This window comes from Anomaloglossus baeobatrachus, chromosome 6 (assembly GCF_048569485.1).
Source record: "Anomaloglossus baeobatrachus isolate aAnoBae1 chromosome 6, aAnoBae1.hap1, whole genome shotgun sequence".
Taxonomy (NCBI): Eukaryota; Metazoa; Chordata; class Amphibia; order Anura; family Aromobatidae; genus Anomaloglossus; species Anomaloglossus baeobatrachus.
The window spans coordinates 171186203-171202163 of NC_134358.1; the positions used below are offsets into that span (position 1 = coordinate 171186203).

General features: G+C 41.7%; 1 protein-coding gene across 1 annotated transcript in view; it reads left to right on the forward strand.

Annotated features, from left to right (window-relative positions):
• The window catches only part of SMCHD1 (structural maintenance of chromosomes flexible hinge domain containing 1), a 437194-nt gene that overhangs the window by 244587 nt on the left and 176646 nt on the right, over positions 1 to 15961 (forward strand). Inside the window, exon 20 of the mRNA XM_075316053.1 lies at positions 8792 to 8931. Within this exon, the coding sequence (XP_075172168.1) occupies positions 8792 to 8931 (140 nt within the window). The remainder of the gene's footprint in view (positions 1 to 8791; positions 8932 to 15961) is intronic.

Below are 15961 nucleotides of genomic sequence, written 5' to 3' on the forward strand. Positions count from 1 at the left end.
GCCCTCCCCAGGCCTGTGCTGGTCTGGGGACCCTCCCCCAACATGTCTGCAGCGTGCAGCACTGGCTGGTACTAGTGGTACCACGCCACCGCTGCTGCTGCCGCTGCTGTCACGTGGAGCAGGAGCAGGAGCGGTGAGTATTGTGCTCACCTTGCAGCCCCTGCGCGCTCCTGTGATTGCTCCTGCGCGCTCCCGTAATGGCCCCTGCCCGTGCCCCCCTGCGATCTGCCCCCCCGACATCCCGATCTGCCCCCCCGACATCCCGATCTGCCCCCCCGACATCCCGATCTGCCCCCCCGACATCCCGATCTGCCCCCCCGACATCCCGATCTGCCCCCCCGACATCCCGATCTCCCCCACCGACATCCCGATCTTCCCCCACCGACATCCCGATCTGCCCCCCCCCGACATCCCGATCTGCCCCCCCCCAACATCCCGATCTGCCCCCCCGACATTCCAATCTGCCGGCCTCCCCCGTGATCTCTATTCTGCAGCTCCTCCGGTATCTCCCTCCTCCTCTGCTCTCCCCCTCCCCCTCTGCTGTCCCCCCGACGTCCTCTTACCTGTCTTCACCGGTCCTCCGGGTCTTCACTGGCCCGATCACATCTGCCTCCATCGCTGGGTCCTTCTTCCTGGGTCTTCTGCTGAGCTGTCCAACTTCCTGCCTACTGCTCCTGTAAAGCTGTTCCTCCTGCTAATCCTCTGGGTACTGTGAGTATAACTTTTTTCTTTTTTTTCCTCTATCCCCTGTCCATTTTTACACCTCATGCGTCCGTGCGTCCCACCGAGCGCTGATCAGGGATGCAGATAACGTATCTGCATCCGTGGTCAGTTTTCGGCGGGACTTTTTTTTTCCCGTATACCCGACGCTTTTTGTATCGCATCAGTCCGTGCATCCCGCCGAGCGCTGATCAGGGATGCACATAACGGATCGGCATCCCTGCTCAATTTTTGGCGTGACAAAAAGCATCGGGGATACGGAAAAAAAAGTCACGCCAAAAATTGAGCAGGGATGCCAATCCGTTATGTGCATCCCTAATCAGCGCTCAGCGGGACGCACGGACTGATGCGATACAAAAAGCGTCGGGGATACGGAAAAAAAAGTCACGCCAAAAATTGAGCAGGGATGCTGATCCGTTATTTGCATCCCTGATCAGCGCTCGGCGGGACGCACTGACTGATGTGATACAAAAAGCGTCGGGGATACGGAAAAAAAAGTCGCATCTGTCCGTGCGTTCCGCTGAGCGCGGATCAGCATCCCTGCTCAATTTTTGGCGTGACTTTTTTTTTTTTCCCGTATCCCCAGCGCTTTTTGTATCTCATCCGACCGTGCCTCCTGCAGTGGCCGATCAGTGCACTGCGTCTGTGCGTTTGAAAAGTCAAATGGCGTTCCTTGTCTTCTGAGCCCCGCCATGCGCCCAAACAATTGATTTCCACCACATATGAGGTATCTGCGTACTCTGGAAAAATTGCACAATACGTTTTATGGTGCATTTTTTCCTGATACCGTTGTAAAAAGAAAAAAAAAAAAAGCTACCTTGTTGCTGCAAAAATTTAAAAAAAAAAAATAAAAAAAAAATAATTTTCACGGTTCAACGTTATCAACTTTCAGTGGAGCCCCTGGGGGTACAAGGGGCTCACTAAACATCTAGATAAATTCCTTGAGGGGTCTAGTTCCAAAATGAGGTAATTTGTGGGGGAGCTCCACTGTTTAGGCACCATAGGGGGGGTCTAAAAACGTGACATGGCGTCCGCTAATGATTCCAACCAATTTTGCTGTCAAATGGTGCCCTTCTCTTCTGAGCCACGCCATGCGCCCAACAATTACTTTCCACCACATGTGAGGTATCTGCGTACTCAGGAGAAATTGCACAATACGTTTTATAGTGCATTTTTTCCTGATACCCTTGTGAAAAAAAAAGCTACCTGGTTCAAGTAACAGTTCTGTGGTAAAACAAAAGAAAATTGTATTCATGGCTCAACATTATCAACTTCTGTGGAGCCCCTTGGGGCTCACTAAACATCTAGATAAACTCCTTGAGGGGTCTAGTTTCCAAAATGGGGTCACTTGTGGGGGAGCTCCACTGTTTAGGCACCTCAGGGGGTCTCCAAACGTGACATGGTATCTGCTAATGATTCAAACAAATTTTGCTGTCAAATGGTGCTCCTTCTCTTCTGAGCCCCGCCATGCGCCCAAACAATTACTTTCCACCACATATGAGGTATCGTCGTACTCAGGAAAAACTGCACTATAAATTTCATGGTGTATTTTTTCCTGATACCCTTGTGGAAAAAAAAGCTACTTAGTTGAAGCAACAGTTTTGTGGTAAAAAAAAAAAATTCTTTTCACAGCTCAACTTTATAAACTTCCGTGAAGCCCCCAGGTGTTCAAAGTGCTCACCAAACATCTAGAAAAATTATTTGAGGGCTCTAGTTTCCAAAATGGCATCACTTGTGGGGGAGCTCCATTGTTTAGGCACCTCAGGGGGTCTTCAAACCCGACATGGCGTCCGCTAATGAGTGCAGCTAATTTTGCGTTCAAAAATTCAAATGGCGCTCCTTTCCTTTCGACCTCTGCCGTGCACCCAAACAATTGATTTTTACCCCATATGGTGTATCGGCGTACTCAGGAGAAAATGCACAATAAATTGTAGGGTGCACTTTCTCTTTTCTCCCTTGTGAAAATAAAAATGTTATGGCTAAAGTAACATTTTTGTGTTAAGTAAAATTTTCATTTTTTCCTTCCACATTGCTTTGGTTCCTGTAAAGCACCTAAAGGGTTAATAAACTTCTTGGATGTGGTTTTGAGCAGTGTGAGGGGTGCAGTTTTTAGAATGGGGTCACTTTTGGGTATTTTCTGTCACCTCGGCCTCTCAAAGTCACTTAAATGTGATGTGGTCCCTAAAAAAATTATTTTGTAAATTTTGTTGGAAAAATTAGAAATTGCTGATGAACTTTGACCCCTTCTAACTTCCGAACGAAAAAAAAAATTCTTTCGAAAATTGCGGTGATGTAAAGTAGACAAGTGGGAAATGTTATTTCGTAACTATTTTGTGTGACATATCTCTCAGATTAATGGGCATAAATTTTCAAAGTTTGAAAATTGCGAAATTTTCAAAATTTTCGCACAATTTCCTAAATTTTCACAAATAAACGCAAAAAGTATCGGCCTAAATTTACAACTGACATGAAGTACAATATGTCACGAAAAAACAGTGTCAGAATCGCCTGGATCCGTTGAAGCGTTCCAGAGTTATAACCTGTCAAAGTGACACTGGTCAGAATTGCAAAAAATGGCCCGGTCATTAGGGTGTTTTAGTGGCCGGGGGTGAAGGGGTTAAAAGAAACTTTTGTTCAAAATACTGAATTCTTTTTAAGCTTTTTAAATGCTTTAAAGGCTTACTCATCATAAAGTTATTTTATTTATTCCATGTTTTTGCCGGAAATCAAACCCTTGCAGTTTGGTCAGTTCGTAGAGATCCTGAATTTCCCATATTAGGTTGTAGCTGGGCCGCTAGGCAATGTAGAAACGTATCCGGTATCGCTAAAACACCATAAGTCTTGGATTTCTGTAACATCTGCAGTTTAATCCTTGCAGTTCCCTTTTTCCATATTAATTCCATTAATTCCCTAAATATACTGTTAATCTTTATAGAAAATTTGTTTGGCAGCCACATTGGGGCATTATGTAGTAGAGAAAGGGCTTGTGGAATGAGGATTATTTTAGTGAGATTAGCTCTTCCTGTAACAGAGAGGGAAAGTTTACACCATGCTTTAGTTTCTGCTGAAACTTAGTCAGTAACAGTTTGATATTTAGTTTTTCATAATGTGCAATTTTTTCACTGATCTATACGCCAAGGTGTTTAAAGGAGACCGTTCACTTTAGCTAGCTTATCAGATCCTCACAATTATTAGGTACAATTTCCATAGTCATTACCAAGGATTTGTACCAGTTGATAATCCCGACAGGTCACCTAAATGATTAATAGACATTACATGCCTTAGTGAATTTGACTAGTCAATTACGAATAACAGCATATCGTCTGCATAGAGTGCGACCTATTCACTTATGTTTCCGTGCGAAAAAACCCTAACGCCATGTGATTATCTCAATTCCGCACCTAGAGGTTAAATAGCGATTACAAACAGGTTGCAAGACAATAGGCACCCCTGTCTTGCCCCTCTGCCTGGAGAAAACCCCTCTGACAATAAACCCTTTACTTTCACTCTAGCCTCCTGGGCCGAGTATAGCAATTGCACCCAGTATATACATTTTTCCCCAAATCCCAAAGTAGATAGAACCACCCACAAATATTACCACTCCACAATATCAAATGTTTTGGCTGAGTCCAGCAAAACCACCGCTTTCAAGTTAGCGTCTTTGCGGGGTAATTACAGATTTAGACCATCGCCTTATATTTATTGCGGTCAATTTATTTGTCATGAAGCCCGTTTCGTCAGGATGTATAAGGGACGTAATTACCTTAGATAATTGGTTGGATAGAACTTAAGTAAGAATTTTTACATCAATAGGAAGTAGGGAAATTGGGCAGTGTGATTCTGTAAGACTTGGGTCCTTGTCATGCTTAGGGATTACTACAATAACTGACTCGTTCATAGAGGGTGGGAGTCTCCAGTCATCTAGTGCTGCATTTATAACTTTTAGCAGTTGGGGCAATAGGATATCACTATATGATTTGAGCTCCTCACTCGGAAGGCCGTCCATCCCTGTTGATTTTTTAGACATTGTGGACAGGGCTTGCTCCAGTAGTTCCAGACTAATTGGGGTGTCCAGCTCCTGGGCTGTCTTAATCCTAAGAGTTGGCAAATGCAATGGTGACAGAAATGAGATTAAAAACTCTTTTGTGGGGGACACTTTACATTGATATAACTGTGCCAAAAAATCCCTAAACACTATCAACATCTCTCTATTTGTCGGAATCAGTGTGCCATCCTTTCTTTTCATTTTTGAGATATATGATGCACACTGTTGGACCCTTGCAATGACGTCTAGGGGGTGTCCTGTTCTCCCCTTCTGCAATGTAAGTCTCCTTTTTAATGAATAGCATTATTTGCTTTTGTTAACATTTGTTGAGCTAACTGATGCTGCTCATCTTTTAAGGTCCCTTTGGTAACGTCTGAGGGCAATTGAATGTATTTGGCCTCTTGTACCTCTCCTCTTCGCATTTTTTCTAGTGACTTAGAAGCGTTCTTTATACAGTTTACCGCTTTAATTAAAAGGCCCTTAAGAAACGCGTTCATTATTTCCCAAACAATAACTATAGAGGCCGAACCATTGTGCATATCGAAAAATTCCTCTAGCAGTTTGGGATCTTTCTTTCCTTGGAGAAGATGGAAAGCCTGGAGGAATTAAATCTCCAGGGGATAGGGACACCCTCCTCCTATCTGAACGGTTAGGTGGGGTGAAATGTGATCTGTAATAGTACGTGGTAGGTAATGTATCAATTGAATTGTCCTGTGCAATACCAAGCGCTAGATCTATCTTAGAAAGGGACCCATAGGAGGCAGAAAAACACGAGTACACCTTTTGGCCCAGGTTGCGATGTCTCCATAAGTGGAAGAGAATCTGGAAGAGAGAAAAGACACTACACATGGAAAGCAAGCAAAACCTCAAAAGTAGAAAATGAAGTATGACCTTTACTACAAAAACAATTTAAAAACAATTACCGCAACACCAAACACCATGTAAAATATACGCCTTATTTTTGATCTATTTTACATAATTTTTCTCTCTTGTATTATCACGTATATATTTACTTATACACAGACTCCTGTTTATTTGAACAGTGTGTAGTGTATGGGACCGTATACTGGCTTTGTATTATATCTCTGGGTCATATTGACACTTTCCTGTTACAGCCATATGTTTTTGACATCATTTTCAATATATTGTATGGGGTTTCTTATTTTCCTTATATATTTAGGGTGTATTGGACATGATGTTGCGGTAATTGTTTTTAAATTGTTTTTAATTGGTTTTGTAATAAAGGTCATGCTTCATTTTCTATTTTTGAGGTTGGGCTGGCTTTCTATGTGCATTGTCTTTTATCCCTTCCACATTCTCTCTTGTCCACTGCACTAGCTAGCACCTCTATTTTACTTTCCCGTATATTGACATTTCAGCAGTGTACTCCTTCAATTTCTTATCAATAAGTCTTAGAGGTCTACCTCAGTTTCCCAAAAGGAGTCAGCTCATTCCCCTCTCCACCTCCTTCCCTCTGAAACCTATCTTTGTCCCCATCTATACCATTATTGGGGTTTGCACTGTAAACTATAGAACTTCCTGTCAGACTTTCCCCAAGTATGAAGGTGGTACATATACTGATTATTTGATGTATGCCCTCCCAGCTAGATGCATTAAGACATATATCTTCCCTCTGCTTTATTTTGACTGAGTCCTATAATGGGCAGAGGTTTCTATGAATCAACACACTCACCCCTCTAGAATAGGTTGATTATGTTGCATGGAAACTAGCCCATCAACGACGCCTTCAACATCTGCATCCTCTTTCGTTAAGTGGGTCTTTTGAAGACAGACAATCGCCAGTAGAAAAGATTTCACATAATCTAGAGTGGGTCTGCATTTTGCTTTTCAGCCCCCTAACATTCCATGACAGCAACGTCAAAGTATCTGCCATTGTGTTGAATAAATGAAAACCTCTCTGACAGTCCTAGCTCCCTAAATTCCTGATCCTGATTCCCTAGCCATACACCTCCTGGCAAAATACCTTTAGCAAACTTCCCTTTACTGACACAGCTATTTAGTCACTGTCCCCGCATTGCTGCCTCCCACTGTGTTAGGTGCACAAGATGGTCGCCGTCCCCTCTAGACACTGGAGAGTAGGGAGTTCTTCATCTCTCCTCCTCAGTACACTCTATTTATCGATCCTGGGTCTTCACTCCACCAATGGTACCCCATAAAATAAGGACCAGAGGGGGTCAATTAAAAAAAGATTCTGTGAGGTCTCTACAGGAGTTTGAGCACCAGATTCTCAGAGTTCTCAGACAGTACATACTTTCAGTGCTAGATCATGGCCATGCCCCCACAGGTGGCACTGTTCAGCGCTTTCATACTCTCAAAATGTGCAGGCAAGATTGCTGCCTTCCTTCAATTCCAGGAGGTAGTGATCAAGGCCCTGTTGTTTGGAAGTCAGGGCCTTAGTACTTCTGGAACTGTAGGTGCTCATGTTATACCAGAGAAACATTTCCCAGGTGAGGTCCCTCGAGTATCAAAGAAAGGAAGATCACAAAGAAAATGCAAAGTGTGCTACAGCAGAGGGATAAGGATGGACCCCATTTGACAATGCGACACATGCCCCAACAAACCTGTGCCTGTATATGAAAGAATGTTTCAAAATCTACCATACATTCAATGGACTAAATTGACACATGCCAATCTGACGTACTCTACAAAACTCACATATGCTACCACATTATAAAACTTACATACCAAGTTTCCGCTTCACGACGTCACTCCTTCCCTTCCAAGCCCTGCCATGTGCCGAAACAGTAGTTTCCCACTATATATGGGGTATCGACATATGGGATATTAAGGCTAGAAGATCATTTTTGTGGGAATTAAAAGTATTTTTTTTTAATTTTCACAGCTCAACTTCATAAAATTCTGTGAAGCCCCCATGGGGGTTCAAAGTACTCACCACGCACCTAGTTAATTTCCTTGGGAATCTAGTTTTCCAAAATGCTTTCACTTTTGGGTGTCTCCACTGTTAAGGCACATCAGGGGGTTCTCCAAACGCAACTTTGGGCCAGTTAACAATTCCAACCAATTTTCCATTCAAAAAGTCAAATGACGCTCCTTCCCTTCTGAGCCCTGCCGTGCGCCCAAATAGTTGTTTTCTGCCACATTGGGGTATCCGTGTACTCAGTGTACAACAAATTATATGGTGCAATATCTTTTTACTCTTGTGAAAATGCTAAATTTGAGGCTAAAGTAACATTTTTGGGGGGAAAAGGTAAAAAGTTTCATTTTTTTCTTCCACGTTGCTTTAGTTCCTATGAAGCACCTGAAGGGTTAATAAACTTCTGGGATGTGGTTTTGACAGTATGAGGTGTGCCCTTAGAATTGTCACTTTGGGATATTTTGTCACCTAGGCCTCTGAAAGTCACTTCAAATATGAATAGGTCCCTAGGAAATGTGGTTTATAAATTTTGTTGGAAAAATTTCTGATAAACTTTCAACCCTTCTAACTTCCTAATAAAATGAACATTTGTTTAAATTTGTTAAACAAATGTGCTGATATAAAGTAGACATGTGGGAAATTATAATTATTAACTATTTTATGTGATAAAACTCTGGTTTAAATTCAAAGTTTAAAGATTGCAACATTTTTGCCAAGTTTCTGATTTTTGTTTTTCACAAACAAATGCAACACAAACAAATACAAAGTTATAATCCTAAATTTACCACCAACATGAAATCCAATATGTTATGAAAAAAACAGTCTTAAAATCACTGGGATCCGCTGAAGCGTACCAGAGTTATAACCTCATAAAGTGACACTAGTCTGAATTAAAAAAAAAAAATGCCTTGGTCGTGAAGGTCAAACAGGCTGGGTGGTAAAGGGTTAAAGTAAAGTGCTAATTTTAACCCATGTGACCAAGCTGAACAACCCCACCTTTTTTTTTCATTAGTGCAGCATACCTGTCCTACAATATGTGAAACACAGTTATGATGATAAATCTGCTGTTAGAGTGGAGAGAAGAAATAACTGAAGTTATCGCTGATGATCATGCAAGTTTTCTTTTGCAGGGCCACCAAAGCAAATTCACGTGGTCCCACGGGATGATTTACTTATTATTGACAACGGATCACTTTTTCCTTTTCAAATTGAAATATTGGATGAAGTTGGAAACTCTGTCTCTCAGCCTAAGCTAATTGTACAGTGTAAGGTAAGTATCATTATACCATTGCTAAACTTCTTCCTGTAAGTCTTCTGTTTCATAGTATATATTTTCCGTAAAGTTTTATGAAAAGTCAATAATGTATGCAATACCATGATAGTCATCATATACAGCTGAAAAGCTGCCAACACCTAAGCTGATTGTAGGCACAAGACTTGGGCTAAAGTAAAGCTGGTGTCACACATAACGACGACGACAACGACGTCGCTGCTACGTCACCATTTTCTGTGACGTTGCAGCGACGTCCCGTCGCTGTCGCTGTGTGTGACATCCAGCAACGACCTGGCCCCTGCTGTGAGGTCGCCGGTCGCTGCTGAATGTCCAGCTTCATTTTTTGGTCGTCACTCTCCCGCTGTGACACACACATCGCTGTGTGTGACAGCGAGAGAGCGACGAAATGAAGCGATCAGGAGCCGGCACTGGCAGCTGCGGTAAGCTGTAACCAGCGTAAACATCGGGTAACCAAGGGAAGCCCTTTCCCTAGTTACCCGATGTTTACGCTGGTTACCAGCCTCCGCTCTTGCTGCCAGCGCCGGCTCCTGCACTGTGACATGTGGCTGCAGTATGCATCGGGTAATTAACCCGATGCATACTGTAGCAAGGAGAGCAAGGAGCCAGCGCTAAGCAGTGAGCGCGGCTCCCTGCTCTCTGCACTGTGACATGTAGCTGCAGCACACATCGGGTTAATTAACCCGATGTGTGCTGCAGGAGAGCAAGGAGCCAGCGCTAAGCGCGGCTCCCTGCTCTCTGAACATGTAACACAGCGACGTTATGATCGCTGCTTCTGCTGTGTTTGACAGCTAAGCAGCGATCATAACAGCGACTTACAAGGTCGCTGTTACGTCACCGAAAATGGTGACGTAACAGCGACGTCGTTGTCGCTGTCGTTTAGTGTGACACCAGCTTTATACTTTTAGCTTTGGTTTGTGGAGTAGTTGAAATAGCTTTGTCAAGTACCATATTATCGCTTGTTTGCAAGATGAGCTGTATTTTGGTGACACCTTTTTGAGTTAGAGATTACTGATTATATTTGGTCAAGAATTCCGCTTTGTTGTTGTTCTTTAATCAGCCTTCAGTTGTCTGCTAATTAGATTTTGTTCAACAGGGGTAACTGCACACTAGATCTTCTCCTCCCAGTCTGTGATTCCCCAGCCCCTCCGCCTGCTTGCTGTCTATGTATGACCCACCTCCTCTGTTTGAAATCTCAGCAGTGACCTATAATTAACAGACCGGAGGTAGAGCTGCACAGACAGGGAGAAGTATCACAATCTAGATGTTACAGTGCCATTGAAGCCATGTCTGTACTTTACATTACAAAATCGTGCCGACAGGTTTTCTTTTAAGTATATTATGTTTTAAATATCCTTAAAAATATTTGCATAAGTTTGTTTTTTTTCTTTACAAATTAATTTACTTCCCCAGATTGCAAGACCCATAATGTGTTTATCTTAACATTGATATACGTATAAGGCGTAGGTTATTCAGTTCTCATTGGTACTATTTAAAGGTACATAGGACTTTATTGTTTATGCCATTATCTTGTTTTATTTTAGGTTTTCCAAAACATTTGTTTATCTGAATAAATAGCTTATTTTGTATTTGGTAATAGCAACTGTATTTTTATTTATTTTTGTTCATTTTCATTTTTTTTTTTTCCCCCACTGTATTTTGCCGGTTAGTGGTTTTACTACGAGGTGGCCTATTAAGTAATCTTATACTGGTGTCCCAACCTGGTAATTTCTCCATTACCCAAGATCTGCAGAATTTTCATTTTTCAGTTGATGGAGCTGTGTGAGGGCTTGCTTATTTGCATCGCAAGCTAACGTTTGATAACATTTTATAATATACGCCCACCAAAGTTTCGTAGTTTTTTTGTATTCCTTATGATGTTTATTTGGGTTAAAGGGAACCAATCACCAAGATTTATGTGTATAACCTAAAACCAGTGCTATACTGGCACTATCAGACTGATTATATATTCCTGTAGTGGTCAGCTCGGATGTTTTAGGTTTTGAAATCCAAGAAAGTAAAGTTTAGAAAATCAGCTGCTTGAGTGACAGCAGCTGAGGAGCAGATAATATCTGGGGGGGGGGATGATTCATAGTTATCTCCTCCCCCTGTTAGAATTAGCATAAGTATTATACAATCGACCTATTAGGACCTGTGGTGAGGTCATAGCCATGTGACCAGAAGGGGTGGGGCCTTGGCCTACAACCTGATACCAGCTGGTCACATGGGTATGACCTCACCACAGGTCCTGAAAGGTAAAGTAAATATACTTATGCTGATTCTAACAGGGGGAGGGGATAATGCTGAATACCCCCCAGATATTATCTGATCCTCAGCTGCTTCACTCATGAAGCTGCTGATTTTGTAAACTTTACTTTCTTGGATTTCAAAACCTAAACATCTGAGCTGACCACTAAATGTATGTAGAGAATTAGCCTGATAGTGCCAGAAGAGCACTGGCTTTTGGTTATACAGTACCTTGTGAAAGTATTTGGCCCCCTCGAATTTTTCAACCTTTTCCCACATTTCAGGCTTCAAACCTACAGATAAAAAAATTTTAAATTTTATGAGTAAGAATCAACAACAAGTGGGACACATTTGTGAAGGTAAACGATATTTATTGCTTATTTTAAATTTTTGTAAAAAATAAAAAACTGAAAATTGAGGCATCTGATATTATTCGTCCCCTTTACTTTCAGGGCAGCAAACTCACTCCAGAAGTTCATTGATTATCTCTGAATGATCCAATGTTGTCCTAAATGACTGATGATGATAAATATAAGCCACCTGTGTATAATCAAGTCTCTGTATAAATGCACCTGCTCTGTGATAGTCTGTGTTCTGTTTAAGGCGCAGATAGCACCATGAAGACCAAGGAACACAACAGGCAAGTCTATGATACTGTTGTGGAGAAGTTTAAAGTCGGATTTGGTTGCAAAAAGATTTCCAAAACTTTAAACATCCCAAGAAGCACTGTGCAAGCGATCATATTGAAATGGAAAGAGTATCATACCACTGCAAATCTACCAAGACCCGGCCGTTCCTCAAAACTTTCATGTCAAGCAAGGAGAAGACTGATTAGAGATGCAGCCAAGAGGCCCATGATCACTCTGGATGAACTGCAGAGATCTACAGCTGAGGTGGGGGAGTGTGTCCATAGGACAACAATCATTCGTACAATGCACAAATCTGGCCTTTATGCAAGAGTGGCAAGAAGAAAGCCATTTCTCAAAGATATCCATGAAAAGTGTCGTTTAAAGTTTGCCACAAGCCACATGGGAGACACACCAAACATGTGGAAGAAGGTGCTCTGGTCAGATGAAACCAAAATCAAACTTTTTGGGCACAATACCAAACGATATATTTGGCGTAAAAGCAACATAGCTCATCACCCTGATCACACCATCCCCACAGTCAAACATGATGGTGGCAGCATCATGGTTTGGGCCTGCTTTTCTTCACCAGGGACAGGGAAGATGGTTAAAATTGATGGGAATATGGATGGAGCCAAATACAGGACCATTCTTGAAGAAAACCTGTTGGAGTCTGCAAAAGACCTGAGACTGGCACGGAGATTTATCTTCCAACAAGACAATGATCCAAAACCTAAAGCAAAATCTACAATGGAATGGTTCACAAATAAACGTATCCAGGTGTTAGAATGGCCAAGTCAAAGTCCAGACCTGAATCCAATCGAGAATTTGTGGAAAGAGCTGAAAACTGCTGTTAACAAACGCTCTCCATCCAACCTCACTCAGCTCCAGCTGTTTGCAAAGGAAGAATGGGCAAGAATTTCAGTCTCTTGATGTGCAAAAGTGATAGATACATACTCAAGTGACTTGCAGCTGTCTGTAATAACCGCAAAAGGTGGTGCTACAAAGTATTAACTTAAAGGGGACGATTAGTATTGCACGCCCCAATTTTCAATTATTTATTTTTTTTATAAAAGTTTAAAATAACAAATTTCGTTCAACTTCACAATTGTGTCCCACTTGTTGTTGATTCTTCACCATAAAATTTAAAATTTTTATCTTTGTTTGAATTTTTCAAACTTTTCCCACATTTCAGGCTTTAAAGGGCCGAATACTTTCGCAAGACACTTTAGTTTACCCTCAATTTTGGAAAAGTGCCAACAATTATGTCCAGTTCATTTGGGGGGGCTTTGTTTTAAATTATGTCCAATTTACTGTCCCTCCCTCCCCCTTTTTGTGTCCTTCCAACACCGCACAAAAGAAGTAAACAATAATATATATATATATATATATATATATATATATATATATATATATATATATATATATTTATTTTTATATTTCCTTCAATCTTGCGATATGAGTGTTTATTTTCTGTGGGAAGTGTCGTACTTTTGAATGATAACATTCGTTTTCCCACATAATGTACTGGAAAACTGGGGAAAAAACTTCTGAAATTGTGAAAAAAGTGAAATTACACAATGTTTTTTTTTTGTTTTTTTTTTTTTTAATTTACAATGTTCACTATATGGTAAAACTGATGTGTCCACATGATGCCTCAGTACCTGTAGCGTTCTAATTTTTCTGGATCTGGGCCTCAGGACTTGTATTTTGCGTCTTGAGCTGACTTTTTTTTTTATTGATATCATTTCTGTCTAGCTTTGATGTTTTGGTTGCCTGTTATTGCATTTTAATGCAATATTGCGGAGACGAAAAAAAAACCAAAACCATAATTTAGACGTGTAGATTTTTTTTTTCTTGCTACGCCGTGTACCGATCAAATTGATTTTATATTTTCGGGCATTACCCGGCGATACCAAATATATGTTTTTTGGGTTTTTTTGCTTTATATTCAATGGAGCAAAAGGAAGGTGATTTGAACTTTTTAAGTATTATTTCATATTTTCTAAACTTTTTTTTATTTTATTTTACTAGTGCTCCTAGGATACTTTATTACTGCATAGTCCGATCGCTTCTACTGATCAGAGTGATGCTTCAGCATTGCTCAGATCAGGAGAAATGCTGTGTTCCTGTGAGTGTCGGCACTTTGCCGACTCTGAGAGGAAGTGTCTAATGACACTGTGGGGTCATCATCTGATCCCGCACTGTCATAACACATTGGCGTCACAGGGCAGCCAGTGGTGGCGGGGAAGAGCGCGATTCTCGCTGTGGCGCTTTAAACCGTGCTGTCAGTGTTTGACAGCACAAACTAAGGCTCTGTTCACACTAGAAAAAGGATTTTTCTCAAGAAATTTCTTGAGTCTGAAAGATTAGCGCATTTGCGGTAAAAAAACACACCGAAAACCGCATGTGTTTTTACCGCGTTTTTGTGCGGTTTTGATGCGTTTTTGGTGCAGATTTGTCCCTGCATTTTTTTACCATTATCTATGGCAAAAAACGCAGGTACCTGCAGAAAAGAAGTGACATGCACATTATTTTTCTCAAGAAATTCTGCAGAAAGAATGTTTTTCAGAAAAAAACGCAGTGTGCGCACAGCTATTTTTTTTTTTTTTATAGGATTTTCTGGGGAATGTCTGCAGAAAGGTTACAACCAATTTCTCAAGTTTCTGCAGTAAAAACGCAAAAGAAAGCGTGTAAAAACGCAGTGTGTGTACAAGGCTTTAGGGGTTAACAGGCCAAGGTGGATCAGCTGTGCAGGAGTCTGTGGGACCTGGGGGGACACGACCAATGGTATATAGTACGTAATTGGTTTAACCAGGATATGGCGTAGCCTATGTCCGAACTCTGAACAAAAGGTGGACAACAGTAATAAGTGAGCTGGATTTTACTATATACACTTTTTTTAACCTCATAAAGGCGGTGTCTAAATCTTAAACATCAAGTCTACAGTCTCTGTATGTTATAAGCTTGCCACACAACATTCTCTATGTGCCTGCGCTGTGATGGGGACATTACAGACATTACAGCGCAGACTGGAAGTATTCCCCATCGGTGCTCACATCAATTGTATGTGCGTTTGCAATACGTAAATACAAATGAGTGCAGAAAGGGATTGATGGCCACGGCACAGGCAGAGAGAAAGAGAAGCATTAGTGACTGACTCTGGTTACCTGTGGTGGCCTGCACTCCAGCCGTCAACACGCTGAACTGCTGCCCGACACCTTCCTCCGTCCGCAGGGATTCATCAATATCAGGGGTTTTTAATTTTTAAACTGTGCTCCCCTTGGGGAGTTAAGAGGTAACACATCCCCCTACACACAGCCCCTTACTATATAACCATGCACGGTTTTCCCTACTGTTTTAAAATTAAACAAAAATAAAATCCAACTACTCACCTTTCCCTATTCTCTTACTGCTCCAATCTCCGCAGTGTGCGTTCTGAAGCTCAGTAGAGGGGGTGTAATTATAGTGACATGATCATGTATACTGTGCTGATGCTCAGATGCACAGGGTGAATGATCTAACAGACAGTTAATTGGTTCGAGTTTAGGTATGGGTGAACCCGCAGATGTCCATTGTGTCATACCCAGCGCAGATAAAGCATACGGCTACAGGCTGCAGCTCCCAGGTGTGTACTTATTTGAGCTGTGTATCCAATTAAGGAGGACCCCATGCGCTTCTTTTTCTTTTTAATTTTATTTAAAGAAATACTTTAAAAAAAAAAAAAAAAAAATGTGCAGTCCCTCCAACATTGATAAACAGCCACGATTAGTGATGGGTGATCCCGAACTGTGAAGATCGGGGATCATACCGATCACATAGTGATCGTGTATATGATCCTGATTAGAGCTTTCCTGGGAAGCTTGTGTTACATAACTGGTCCAGTTCGAGTCCGGGGGCTGTAAAAAAAAAAAAAAAAAACACATTATTAAAAAACATTCTTATCATACTTACAGGTAAAAAAATAATTAAAAAAGAAATGTGTGGGCTCCTGCCGTATTTTGATCGCCAGTCAGGTAAAGCCAGGCAGGTGGGGGCTGGGATTCTCGGCAGCCCGCAGCCGCCCCTGGAAATGGCGCATTGTTCCTTAGCGCCATTTCCAGGTGCCTTACCCGGCTGGTCCGGTTGCCCTGATG